The following is a 13,046-nucleotide window of genomic DNA, read 5'->3' on the forward strand; positions in this document are numbered from 1 at the left end:
AAAAATTAAGAAACCATTCCTTAGTTTTCTCTATAGTGTATTATGCTTAAGACCAAATGGCTAATGAAGATAAAAACTATTGATTATAGTATAGAAGGAAAACACAGTTGTCATAAGGAGAGGAAATGTAATCATCGTTCTGGAGAATTTAAAGAACAGTTTAATGCAAAATCATTTTTGAATGAAATTGGCACTAGTGCCATACCCATAGGAAACATATGTTTATATTCCAGGACCAAAAGTGGACAGAATAGAAAGTCACTTTTGTAGCTACAGGTCTCATTATCTGATCCCAATAAAGAAATATTTTGAAAGAAATAAACAGCTGAAGATACACAGTTAGAAATGGATGTAAAAAGTATATTGTATGCTGTAAAGAAAGAGTGTGTACAGATAACATATGCCAGGGGTTAAGAGAAGTCAGTAGTAGTAGTGTTTTAATTTAACTGGCGTGGGATGTAGATTTGGGATTTAAACATGGTGTTAGAGCTCATATTTATTTAAAAACTCATTAAATACTGACCTATCTCAGAATGTTGTCAGCATCATGAAAACTCACACACCTGTATGTGCAATAAAAATAAAAAATAAGCTGCTGCTGGGTTTGGATATTACTTGCAATCAAAACTAGAAAGGTAGATATATTTTAGGTTTTCATGAAGCAGTTTGGAATTTGGGTGGCCACCTTTTGGAAAACTTGGCACTTTAGATACAATCTACTCTATTAACCGTAACAATTTTAAATCCTTTGAAAAAGGCTATTATGAATTTACCATCATCCCTCTCATATGTGACCTTAAAAGAAATATTGTATATGGTACAGATCCGCCAAAAGATGGTGTTTCTTTTGTTTCTTGCAGTTGCTGTAGATGGCAGATGGGGTTGCTGGTCTGAGTGGACTTCATGCGATGCTTCCTTCAAAACAAGAAGGACGCGAGAATGTAACAACCCCTCCCCAATGAACGGTGGGAAGCCATGTGAAGGAGAGAGGGAAGAAGTGGAGGACTGTTATGTCTCTGTGTTTGCAGACAGGTAAGAAAATAGTAGATCGAAAGAACTCCATAGTCATGGGACAACTAAGAAGCCCTCCAGAGTAGCTCTGTGACTATCAAGGAGAAATAGCAGACAACACTACTCTCTGAACTCTTGTGGTGGAGCAGAGAGAAGGAAAAGTCTGAAAATCTCTGCAACTTTTTGCAAATTTGGTTTTATTAATTGTTTATTCCTAGAAAATTGCTGATGAATTGCATACTGAAGTATGCCTGTAGTTCTCGTATGCTGCTTTGCACATCTTTTTGTCTAAAGTCACCTGCTTTAGTTCATGGGAGTTCACAATTTCCATTTTTTTACTATCACATCCTCTTCTCTTAGCAATTTATATCCGAACACAGTCTCAGAATTCCAATGAAGCTACTAAGCTTTTCATATTCCCACTTTAAGTATGCCTGGTTTACTGATTTTGCATAGTTTCAACTTCAAATTCTAGCCCCGAACTGGCTTAGGTTTTTTCATTTTCAAGTGCAAGGCTTCAGTCTTTCTGCTGGGACCAAGAGCTTCACTATCCTCGCTGTAGTGGCTGCAGAGGAGATTCCAGAGAGAACAGGAGAGGATTACAAGCACTGGGTTCCACGGTTCTTTGTAATTCATCTCAGTTAGACCCTGTGGGCTGTACAGCTCCATGCTGACAGAGACCAGCCTCCTTTAACCACTGCCTGGTGGCAACAGAATTACAGGGACTGCTTAGAGACTTCCTGTTATGCTGTTCTTTGACTCTTTTTCTTACTCTATAAAAATATGTATTTAATTATGTTGATAGATGTATTTAGTACTTTTTTATTGCTCTCACATTCTTCCTCCTATCAACACCTGCAGTTTTTTGTCTACAGTCTTTTATTTGACAGAATAAAGTTTTCTCACTGTCAGGGAGGGGGGACAGGACACACTTGCAGCTCTCCTGACAAACATTCCTGACATTTTGCCATTGTTATTTGGTGACACCAATGCTTCAGATACATCCTTACAGCAAATTTTCCCTTTTCAGAGGTACTCCCTGTATAAATGATGATGAAGCCAGAAGAGAAGAGAATGTCTTGACTGAACCTGAGTCTGGATGTTCCAGGCCAGACCCACCAGAATATGGCTTTATCAGGGTGAGCATGAAAAATGATACAGAAGCAAAGTATAGTAGTTGCAGATATGGGAAATTTTACAGCTTCTTTGCCTGATATCCAAGCTAGCTACTGCACTTGTGAGTGTTGCTATGTACATGGAGTTCTGTGGGACTCTAATCCGCCACAGTACATCAGCAACTGAAGAAAGTCAGGGTAAAACCCATTTCAAGTGATCCTTGAATTCTTGTTTTGTAATCATGACATCAGTAAGTGCAACTGGACAAACTTATCATTATATTGGTGAATGGATGACTCCTATTCCAGGATAAGAAAAGCAAATTCATTACATCTTATCAGCATTTTGCCACTGTTTCCTTTGACAATTTCCAGTCTCATTACCATAGATTTTTGAGGGACTTTTTGGTTTCTTTTTTCTTTTTTTTTTTTTTTTTTTTTTTTATTTGTAGAATGAAAAGAACCAGTATGCTGTGGGGGAAGAAGTTGAAATTGCCTGTGTGAGTGGTTATAGCCTCATTGGCTATCGATACCTTTGGTGTCTGCCAGATCAAACCTGGACACAGCAACATGTTGAATGCCAACGTAAGAAAGGAAACTAATTTAGCCCAGTAACAAAATAGAAGTGAAAGAAAAAGACGTGAAAAAGATTTTAATACAGGTTTTAACAAGAGAATCTGTAATGACATCTGAAAAGATTGCATTTTAAGAGGGTATTTCATGTAGAGATGGCAAAAATATACTGAGTCACTACACCGCTCCTCTTTCAATTCAGAAGTGTTACTATTATGCTCTTTGTAAGGATATTGTAATATCCAGTGCATTAGAGAACTCTCAGATGGATGCTATGAGGTCCTTCTCTTGTCTAGTTTTAAATACCTTTTACAAAAGGACTCGCCTTTTGTTTTCAGACTTCAGATATCTTTAGGTTGATACAGTTATGATGAAGAAACTATTTGTATAGAAATTTGTCTACTATTTTTTATATTAAATGGATGATGTGTCTTTAACCATGACCTCCCAGGCTGCCTTGAGAATCTCCACTATAAATCAATGCCTTGAAGTATTTATAGTGCAGTTAAGATTTAGAGATCAGAATTGGCCTGTGTTTGCTAGCAGGAGAGATTTCAGTAGTTTTCTAGAACTTAGTGTGATTTCATTGACTTAGTGTTCATTTTAACATAAAAAAAAGTTACTTGAATACACTTAGGAGCTTTCTATTGTCATTCATTTTGTTTAATTTACAAAAGAAAAATTAAAATGTGTTGTTAATGCCATTCCTACTATTTTTAAACTGCAAAATTAAATTACTCACATTGGCATACATTAGAAACATTATTGTAATTATTTAGTTATTACTTTAAAAATATTTTAAAGGCTATGGCAGTGCACTGAAAATTTCTTAGCTTAATTATGTTAATGTTTTATTGGTTTCGAATGTCAATCAAATGTTCAGTGTTACTGAATGTCTTTATATGGCTCTTCAGATAAAGCATTATGACTTGCTGTAAATATTCCACACACCATAAACACAACAAGAACTATGTTTTTTTTATTGTTTATTACAGCCTCAGTATGCCTCAGGCCACCAATATCTGACAATGTCACAATTTCCCCATTTAAGCAACAGTACAATATTGGTGACACCATGAAGCTGAGCTGCCAAGCTGGGTTTATAGTCAGTGGTCACACAAGGTATACCTGTGAGAAAGACCTGTCCTGGATACCTCCTATTTCGAGGGCTATTACATGTAAGAAAGGTCAGTATGCCTGCAGATACTTCCCTGTTTCTATATTGCTGGTATGAACAGCACTGTTTATTTTAGCTAGCTGGAACTAGGAGGGGTATAAGATGCAGAGTGGCTGTTTTACTTTGTGCCTACTATGGTGACATATATTTTCATCCCCAAACTTCTGCATCAAATTTATAATTTTTGGGTGCAATATGCTGTAAACTTTAATAATGAAATTGAGACACTGCAACTGTTTTCTTAAAAACCAAACCAAACCACGCTGTAATAAGAAGGTTTTATGAAAGGGAAGTAGGAAAATGCAATCTATTGACATGTCAGCTTCTCTTCTTGAACAGGATTTTCCAGTGATTTTTGCAAAAAAACTGATGGAAATACATGTAGCACCCCAACCATGGGAGCTTTTGAAGAGATAAATGTGGGATGAATAGAAATAAACCCATTTTTAGCTTTTAAGGCAGGAGTGTAAGATGCTTCTGTTCATTTTTACTAGTTACAATAATTCTCACTCTTTTGTTTCAGATGTACAATCTAAAATTAGAGGTGTTTGCAATCTAGGACAAAAGCAGGTTGGATCTCAGTGTGTTTGTATGTCTCCAGAAGAAGACTGTGGGTAAGTTAAGCACATTCAGAAGAAAAGTCAAAGTTTCTGTAATGATAGACCAAGAGGCCGTTATGACATAGAACGGGAAGAGCAGCAAAAGATAACTGCAAATCAAGACAGCTCTCTGTTCAGATACTAGCTACCTATTCCTCTGTATGCAAATTACAACCCCACTTATAGCCTATGAAATAAATGAACAATCACAGAATCACAGAATGGGTCAGGTTGGAAGGGACCACAGTGGGTCATCCAGTCCAACCTCCCTGCTGAAGCAGGGCCATCCCAGAGCACATGGCACAGGATTGCATCCAGATGATTCTTGAATATCTCCAGTGAAGGAAACTCCACAACCTCTCAGGGCAACCTGTTCCAGTGCACAATTACCCGCACAGTAAAAAATTCTTTCTCATATTCAGATGGAGTTTCCTGTGCATCAGTTTCTGCCCATTGCCTCTTGTCCTATTGCTGGGCACCACCGAGAAGAGCCTGGATGCATCCTCTTGGGGCCTCCCTTTAGATACTGATAGACATTGATGAGGTCCCCTCAAAATTGTCTCTTCTTGAGGCTGAATAGGTTCAGCTCCCTCGTAAGAGAGCTTTTCCTCATAAGAGAGATGCTCCTGTACCTTAATCATCTTTGTTGCCCTCCTCTGAACCTGCTCCAGGAGCTCCATGTCTCTCTTAAACTGAGTGGCCCAGAACTGGACACAGCACTCCTGATGTGCTCTCACCAGGTCTCAGTAGAGGGGCAGGATCATGTCCCATGACCTAATGGGACATATGTCCCAATGCTGTTCCTAATGCATACTTAATGACTTAATGTACCTAATTACATTAAGGAAACAACACACCATAATCCATCCTTTCAATCTACATTGCCATCTGCTACTGGAGTACCCAACTCCTCTCCTCTCCTCTCCTCTCCTCTCCTCTCCTCTCCTCTCCTCTCCTCTCCTCTCCTCTCCTCTCCTCTCCTCTCCTCTCCTCTCCTCTCCTCTCCTCTCCTCTCCTCTCCTCTCCTCTCCTCTCCTCTCCTCTCCCTCTCCCTCTCCCTCTCCCTCTCCCTCTCCCTCTCCCTCTCCCTCTCCCTCTCCCTCTCCCTCTCCCTCTCCCTCTCCCTCTCCCTCTCCCTCTCCCTCTCCCTCTCCCTCTCCCTCTCCCTCTCCCTCTCCCTCTCCCTCTCCCTCTCCTACCCCTACCCCTACCCCTACCCCTACCCCTACCCCTACCCCTTTCCTTCATTTCTGCAATTTCTATATTTTCGCTGTCATCATCTTGCACAAAGAGCATGCAAGGATGGAACTAGATGACCTCTAAGGTCCCTTCCAACCCAAGCCATTCTATGATTTTATGATTCTCTCTTTGGGAAGAGATTAAGCTCCACAAAATTATGTTGCTTGGAAATGCATGCACTTTCTAGGAATGAATCCACTCAGTAACCAAGAGCAATATATAAAGAAAGAAACTACAAGCAGCTTGGCTGGTTTTGCCTGCTTTTGGCCCCAAGATAACTGTGCATTAGAGGCAGACTTGCAGGAATGCATTAACTCAGAAAAGCCACACCAGAGCCTGCGGAAATTTCACATCCTTGTGGAGGTAACAGCGTCTCCTTTTTCTTGTACAGGCACATGTCCTTTACTGTAGGGTGCACATGTCCTTATATAATAAGGAAAAACATGCTCCTCGTGAGATGGTGAACAAAGAGAATTTATTTCAAATTCGGCGCTGGTTTTATCCCTCAAAACCATGTGACTTCTTTGACCAATAAGGTTGTCTATGTCAGCACATGCTCCCTCGGGCACTCTTGCCCTGGTACATCCCCTGTACCTTAAACATGCCCCCTACACTTTACCTCCTATCTGTTGGATGGGACCACAGCTTCCTCATCTCACAGCACTTGTATCAGGTCCAGGTCCTGCAGCAGCTGGGACAGCCTTAGGTCTTTAGACCAGTATCTGGCCTGGCCATGGCTTTGCTGTGTTCCATCCGATGCTGGTGGAGAACTTAGAACCATGGACTTGTTCCAGAGAATGCTAAAATAATTTTTCTTTACTTCCTTTGGACAGCTACTACTCAGAAGAGATCTGTGTGCTACATGCTGTTTCTGAACAGAATGTAACCAAGCCCAGCTGTCAGTATTCAGCTGAAATGTGCCTTGGAGAGCAGTCATTTCATTTCATGCATGCTGGCCCTTGTCATGGTGATTCCAACCTAGACTGGGCTATTGAAAGGGCAAAGCTCTCTACAAATAGCTTGAAGAAAGTGCCCTGTGGCTATGACACCTGCTATGACTGGGAGGATTGTCCAGGTATGACTTCTGAATGGTGAGATTTATCCAGCCCTTTGGATCTAAAAGTGAAATGTGCTCACTCTTTCACTGCTCCAAGAATGGCATTAATAGACGTTGTGGTCCCTTTGGGCACAAGGAGTGTGGAAATGCAGTAAGTCCCGAGTCCCTCTTAGCAAGTGTTACACTTAAATATGTGCCTTTTCCCTTACCCACAACTACTCTATCGTTGTTACTTCCCATGAGAAAGGCACAAGAGGAACTTGGATATTAAGGGAACTTTTCCAGGAGAATTAACATTTGAACCTTTAATCACAAGAATGTAGTTGGTAATGTTATCACACATTCCCTGTGAGACACTAACCACTAGTTTGTTCTTCAGGAATTAATTTGGGCCACACCCTCTATAGCATATAATTAAATTGTGAAATTAGATCATGATACTACTTCAAAAGCAAGACTGGGGCCACCAGGCTTAATGGGATTTTAATGGTAAAATTTGCAAATACCCATATGTGAAAACACTGCTTAAGAGTTTTAATGAACTAGCTAAGCAGGTCAAATCCCTAAGAGGATTATTTTATAAACACTGTTGTGCAATTTGGCTATTTACTGTGTAACCAGGTGATAAGAGCAGTAGGTTTTCCTGTAAATGTTTGAGGTGCTGCCTGGCTCTGCACATCAAGTGCTTGCTAGGAAAAGGCTGAGTGGCAAGCATGCTCACTCCAGCACTTGCTTCCAGAGACAACCATGATCCTTATCACACCAGTCTCCTTAATGACAAATAAAGCAACAGCAGCGTGCAGCAATCCTAAAACCCTGTTTTAAAGATGCAAGACTTCTGCAACATAGGATTTGAAGCAGGAGGCTGTAAAATTACTGCATGAGATGTTGTTCTGTGCGGTGCTTGAGCAGAGGGCATGACCAGGTGTGTCTGTTGGGAGACATGCTCTGGTGGAGCCTCTAGGTACCTTTTGCTCCTGGGAAAGTGGTTATAATTTTAAGAAAATATTGGGCTTATTTATTCCAGGCCGTGTAAGAAGACTAGATGTGCTCCCACTGTGCCAGTGTCTTAAGGCTAGATCCTGTGCCAGCACTTCAGTATTTTTCTCTCAAAAGCCTACAGAGGTGCCCTGTATAAAAAAAAAATAAGAGGGGAGAAAAATACATTAAATGAAATTAGTGTTCATTGAGATCAAGAGATTTGAATTGGACTCCTCACCATCTCCACAGAAGTCTACTTTTCATGAATATGCACAAATGTTTAGGAAATGAAAGTTCCGGTTTTTCTGAGAGTGAGTAGTAGGTATCAACACAGAGGCAGAAGATACTGCAGTGCCATGAAAACAGCCAAATGGAGGAAAGGACACATTTCTCATGTTTTAAGAAAGTGAAGGCTGAAACTTAGTTTCCTGCCTAGGGAATTTCTGGGAAAGAATATAAAGAGTCAGAACCTGATTAGATCAGAAATGGGTAATGAAATAACTGCCAGGACTGAGCTTTACCACAGGCCAGCAGCAAGTAGCTTAGCATTCATAAAGGGAGCTTTAATGAAATAGGAGCTGACACAATATGGACCTTAAGACTCCATTTCATAGCAAGACTGTGTTCAAGGATAATTGGGAACAGAAAGTCAACTTAATATCTTTTTGTTTGGAAGAAAGGTAAGGGAAAGCCAGTGGATAAAAATAGTTAGATCAATTCTGCTTCTGTATGGGCCACTACTGCAAAAACTGCTATTTAAAGCTGATTATTCTTAATACCCCACCATCTAGTGTATGCACTACAGGCTTTTTGTGACTAATATATCACAAACATCCAATGATGTTTTTCCCTGTTGGACTTTGAAATGTCATCAAACTATAATATTTGGGTTTAGTCATCACAATTTTTGCTAAATTTCCACACATTCATTCCCAGAGACACAGACCCAGTGCTCCTGCCTGATACCTTACCAGTGCCCCAAAGAAGACAGCCGCCCTCATTGCATCCAAATGGAGTCGACAGGAAGGAGGAGGACAGTCAGTCATTGCGTGCTGGCAGCCATGAAATGTGCAGGCATCAAACTGAAGGTGCTAGAACATGGGAACTGCCTGGCATGACCTTTCGACTCTCTGCAAACACCATGATCACCACGTCAAGCACAGGTTGAGCCAAGGGAAAAAGTTGAATATGAAGCAACGAGGAGATCAAAAACAAAGGATGAGAAAAAAAAATAGAGCTCACTTTATCAGATTTTTGGGAGAAGGGTGGCAGTGGGCTTTTTCCTGTATGAAAACAATCTAGGGTGCGGGATACAGGGACTGCTGTCACTGCTGGCAATTCTGCGGATGTACAGAGGGAGGGAGGGGACCAGATGGGAAGGGAGAAAAAGACTAAGTCTCCCTTAGTCCTGCATGAAACTTTTCCTTTCCTCAGTCATTTGTTTCTTTGTCCTTGTGCTTGTGACTGCTGTGCATTTTGGCTGTCTCAGTGGCTGAGTACCTACTGTACCATCCAGGCAGGCAGACCAGGCACTTCAGCACCAGTGCACATTCTTTCTGATGCCAAATGGGGAGGGGGTAGCAGGAGGCTACCTGCACAGGCACTCATGGTACAAACTCAAGGAGAAATACAAAATACTGAAAAAAACACAACTATGCAATAACTGAGTGAAGTCTTCAAAACTATGTGATTTTTAATTGAAGGGAAGGGGTGTTTGCTTTTTGTGCTTGTTTACTGAGCTTGAGCTTTAGACACTACTGGGGAATTTTTATGGTGTCCTTTGAGGTGAATTAAGCACATGTTTGTACTTAAATATAAAAGAAACATTTAATGAACAATGCATTGGGCAGATGCACTGCAATACTACGTTCTACTTGAAGGGGTTCTACTTGGAGTCTGCAAAGATGCATCTCAAGCAGGTTCCCTGTATACACTTGCACCAGCACCAGTCCTGAGAGCACCTGTATGGAGCACCTCAGCCCAACCGTAGGTCCATTCCCCCATTGTTCCTTGATCACAGATCATAACTGCTGAGCAGTTACAATTAGAATTTTCCCTTCAACACTAGCAATTTTACAAAACTAAGGAATATAAACTTGCTTTCTGAGAAGGAGAAAACAGGAAGTCACTTTTTTTTTTCACCAGCAGTCATTGAAACAATGAAAATCAGGCAAAAAGAGCATAGAATCGAATCAGAGAATTATAGAATTTCCCAAGTTGGAAGGGACCCACAAGGATCATTGCAGTCCAACTCCTGGTCCTGCACAGAACACCCCAAGAATCACACTATATGCCTGAGAACATTGTACAAATGCTTCTTGAACTATGTCAGGCTTGGTGCTGTGACAACTTCCCTGGGGAGCCTGTTCCAGTGCCCAACCATCCTCTGGGTGAAGAACCTTTTCCTGATATTTAAACCTCCCCTGACACAGCTTCATGCTGTTCCCGTGGGTCCTGTCACTTGTCACCACTGAGAAGAGATCAGTACCTGCCCCTCCTCTGCCCCTTGTGACAAAATTGTGGACCACAATGAGGTCTCCCCTCAGTCTCCTCCAGGCTGAACTGACCAAGTGCCCTCAGCTGCTCCTCATACGGCTTCCCCTCAAGGCCCTTCGCCATCTTCATTGCACCCCTTTGGATGTTCTCTAATATCTTAATATCTTTCTTACATTGTTGTGCCCCAAACTGCACACAGGACTCGAAGTGGGGCTATGCCAGTGCAGAGCAGAGTGGGACAATCCCCTTCCTCGCCCAGCTGGTGATGCCTTGCCTGATGCCCCCCAGGACATGGTTGGCCCTCCTGGCTGCCAGGGCACTGCTGACTCACGTTCAACTTGCCGTTGGCCAGGACTCCCAGGTCCCTTTCCACAGTGCTGCTCTCCAGCATCTCATTCCCTAATCAATACACACACCCAGGGCTGCCCTGTCTTCAGTGCAGAATCCAGCATTTGCCCTAGTTAAACTTCATATGGTTGGTGACTGCCTGGTGCTTTGATTTGTCAAGGTCTCTCTGCAGGGTCTCTCTGTTTTTGAGGGAATCAACAGCTCATCCCAGTTTTGTGTAAAAAATTTAGTATCCCTTTGAGTCCTGCATCCAAGTCATTTCTGAAGATATTGAAGAGCACAGGACCTGAGATGGAGCCCTGCAGAACCCTACTAGTGACAGGTTTCCAGCCTGATGTGACCCCATTCATTATAACCCTTTATGCCTGATGCATCAGCCGGTTGCTCACCTATGTCATGATGCATGAGAAATGTCCACTGGTGAACAACCGGCCCCATGTGTAAGTGCCGCACCTTGTCAGAGGCTGGGCAGAATCACCTGGGGGCTGGTGGTGAGCTGGATGTGAAATGGTTATTTTTCTGTCCAAAGACACACATTTGGAATGTTATCAAGCTCCCCAGAACAGCAGCTAGTCTCAACTGGGTGGAGCTCAAGAAAAAGAAGAAATTAATCCTGCAACTAAATACAATAAAGCATTATGCTTTCTTGTTTAAAATGTGTAGTAAAAATTTTTACCAAAACCTGCATACATTTTCCTTTGTAGTTCTATAGCTCTTTCCTCCAGCTGAAGATCTATAATAATATGCTAGTGGTGGTCTAGGAGGGGGTTGTAAATTTGTTTGCCTTTAGTTTTGGTTGGTTGTTTGTTTTTTTTTTTTTTTTTTTAGTGCCCTTATTTCTTCTTGTTGGTTGCATTCTGTGGGGGAAGAATCACTCAGAATGGTTGTGTATGCTTTTCTGCTCCAGCAACAAACAATGAAGATTTCTTGCTCCCCACCCTCTAACCTTAATGATGGTTTCATTCCAGACTGATTCCAGTGTGACTGCCTAGCAGTTTTTCTGCTAAAAGGAATTTTTTCACTTGACACTTCTCACCATACTAAATTGCCAGACAAAGTTATTTCCTGGTAAACAGAAGGCAGCCAAGTGCTCCCTGACTGTCCCCATTTCTCCAGCACCTCTGGTTTCAGAGTGGTTGTGTGCTGTGGTAGCACTGGCATTAACTTCCATTGTTCTCTCTTGCTGGTGGGGGTAACTCCTGTAGTTCCTGTTTTACAGTTGAGCATTATGGCACAGAATGGAGACATCATCTGCCACTCACTGAAAAGGTCGTGATTATGTCATAAACTGAATCCAGAGGAAATCTTAAACATGCTGAAATTAGTGGGAGTTTTACTATTGGCTTCAGTAGTGTCTGGACTGCACTTGCAAGGACTTTGGGTTTGCTCCTGTGCTCTGTCACAGGGGTCACCAACCCTCACATTAAAGACTGCAGTTCTTTAATATTTCCTGCAACAACTATCTTTTCGTTAGATATGAGAACTTCAATTAGGTAATAATAGTTTTCTTGTTCACTGTGGGCAAGGAATGCCATCCCTCCTTTGCCATTGTAAGCTTCAAGCAACATACCTGGCTTGATGGATCATTGCCTTGGGTCATAAATTATAATTGGGAAAGATAAAGGAAACCTGAAGGAATCTGTCAGGATAAGCAAGGTCACAGAGACCTTACCAGTTCTCAAGGGGCAGCTTTCTTGGTAATGCAGCTTCACTACTGCACAGAAAAAAAAAAACCATCTATTTGTTCTTGTCATTAGAGAGGAGGCATTATCCAAAACAAATATAATGAGCCTTTCCATTGATGCAAACGTCCACACAACAGTCCAGCATATCTAATTTTTCACTGGCACAAGACTATGTGAAATGTGTATAGAATACACTTACCACATTGAGACAGCTGAAGCATGACTCAATGGCTGGACAATCAGCAGCTGCTCTTGTGGGCTTCTCACCATGGCTTTTCTATAAATAGTTGTTGCAACATAGAATGCAAAATTTGAGTAAATATAAAAGATAATTGAACATATATATGTACAGTGTCTGTTATAGTGATTATCCTTCTGCAACCTCAGAAAGGAGTAAGTAATCTAGAGTTTTCTCCATGAGTTCGAAGTAAAGTCTCATACACAGGTTTAAATATCAACAACCAAACTTTTGCTGATGAGCCACTGCTTAGGTATAGTAATTACTGTTTCTTGTTACAGCTATGAAAACATCTTGTATTCAATGTTTGAGTCCCGATGTCTTTATTTAAAGTGCTGTGAGTGGTAATTGTCTATTGATTTAAGATTTTGGTGTAAAACAAGACTATGACTACTAAATGCAAAATTGCTAGATGCAGTAAGCACAGTAGAAAACAGGTACTAGTGCATTTACTAGTAACAATTCCCCAGTGAGTGATAAAAGAGACCATCATCCAGGTTTTTCCCACTGGGTTCCTGCAGAGCTCA

The 13,046-nt window shown here is 41.4% G+C and overlaps 1 protein-coding gene across 2 annotated transcripts in view; it reads left to right on the forward strand.

Annotated features, from left to right (window-relative positions):
* Nucleotides 1-12,823, forward strand: part of C6 (complement C6) — a 29,641-nt gene extending 16,818 nt beyond the window's left edge. For both annotated transcript variants that reach the window (XM_064643240.1, XM_064643239.1), the window contains exons 13-19: nt 861-1,032; nt 2,042-2,150; nt 2,579-2,711; nt 3,695-3,886; nt 4,400-4,490; nt 6,548-6,789; nt 8,689-12,823. In XM_064643240.1, the coding sequence (XP_064499310.1) occupies nt 861-1,032; nt 2,042-2,150; nt 2,579-2,711; nt 3,695-3,886; nt 4,400-4,490; nt 6,548-6,789; nt 8,689-8,870 (1,121 nt within the window). In that variant the 3' untranslated portion in view covers nt 8,871-12,823. The remainder of the gene's footprint in view (nt 1-860; nt 1,033-2,041; nt 2,151-2,578; nt 2,712-3,694; nt 3,887-4,399; nt 4,491-6,547; nt 6,790-8,688) is intronic.
* The last annotated feature ends 223 nt before the right edge of the window (nt 12,824-13,046 follow it).

Source organism: Pseudopipra pipra, chromosome Z (genome assembly GCF_036250125.1).
Source record: "Pseudopipra pipra isolate bDixPip1 chromosome Z, bDixPip1.hap1, whole genome shotgun sequence".
Classification (NCBI taxonomy): Eukaryota; Metazoa; Chordata; class Aves; order Passeriformes; family Pipridae; genus Pseudopipra; species Pseudopipra pipra.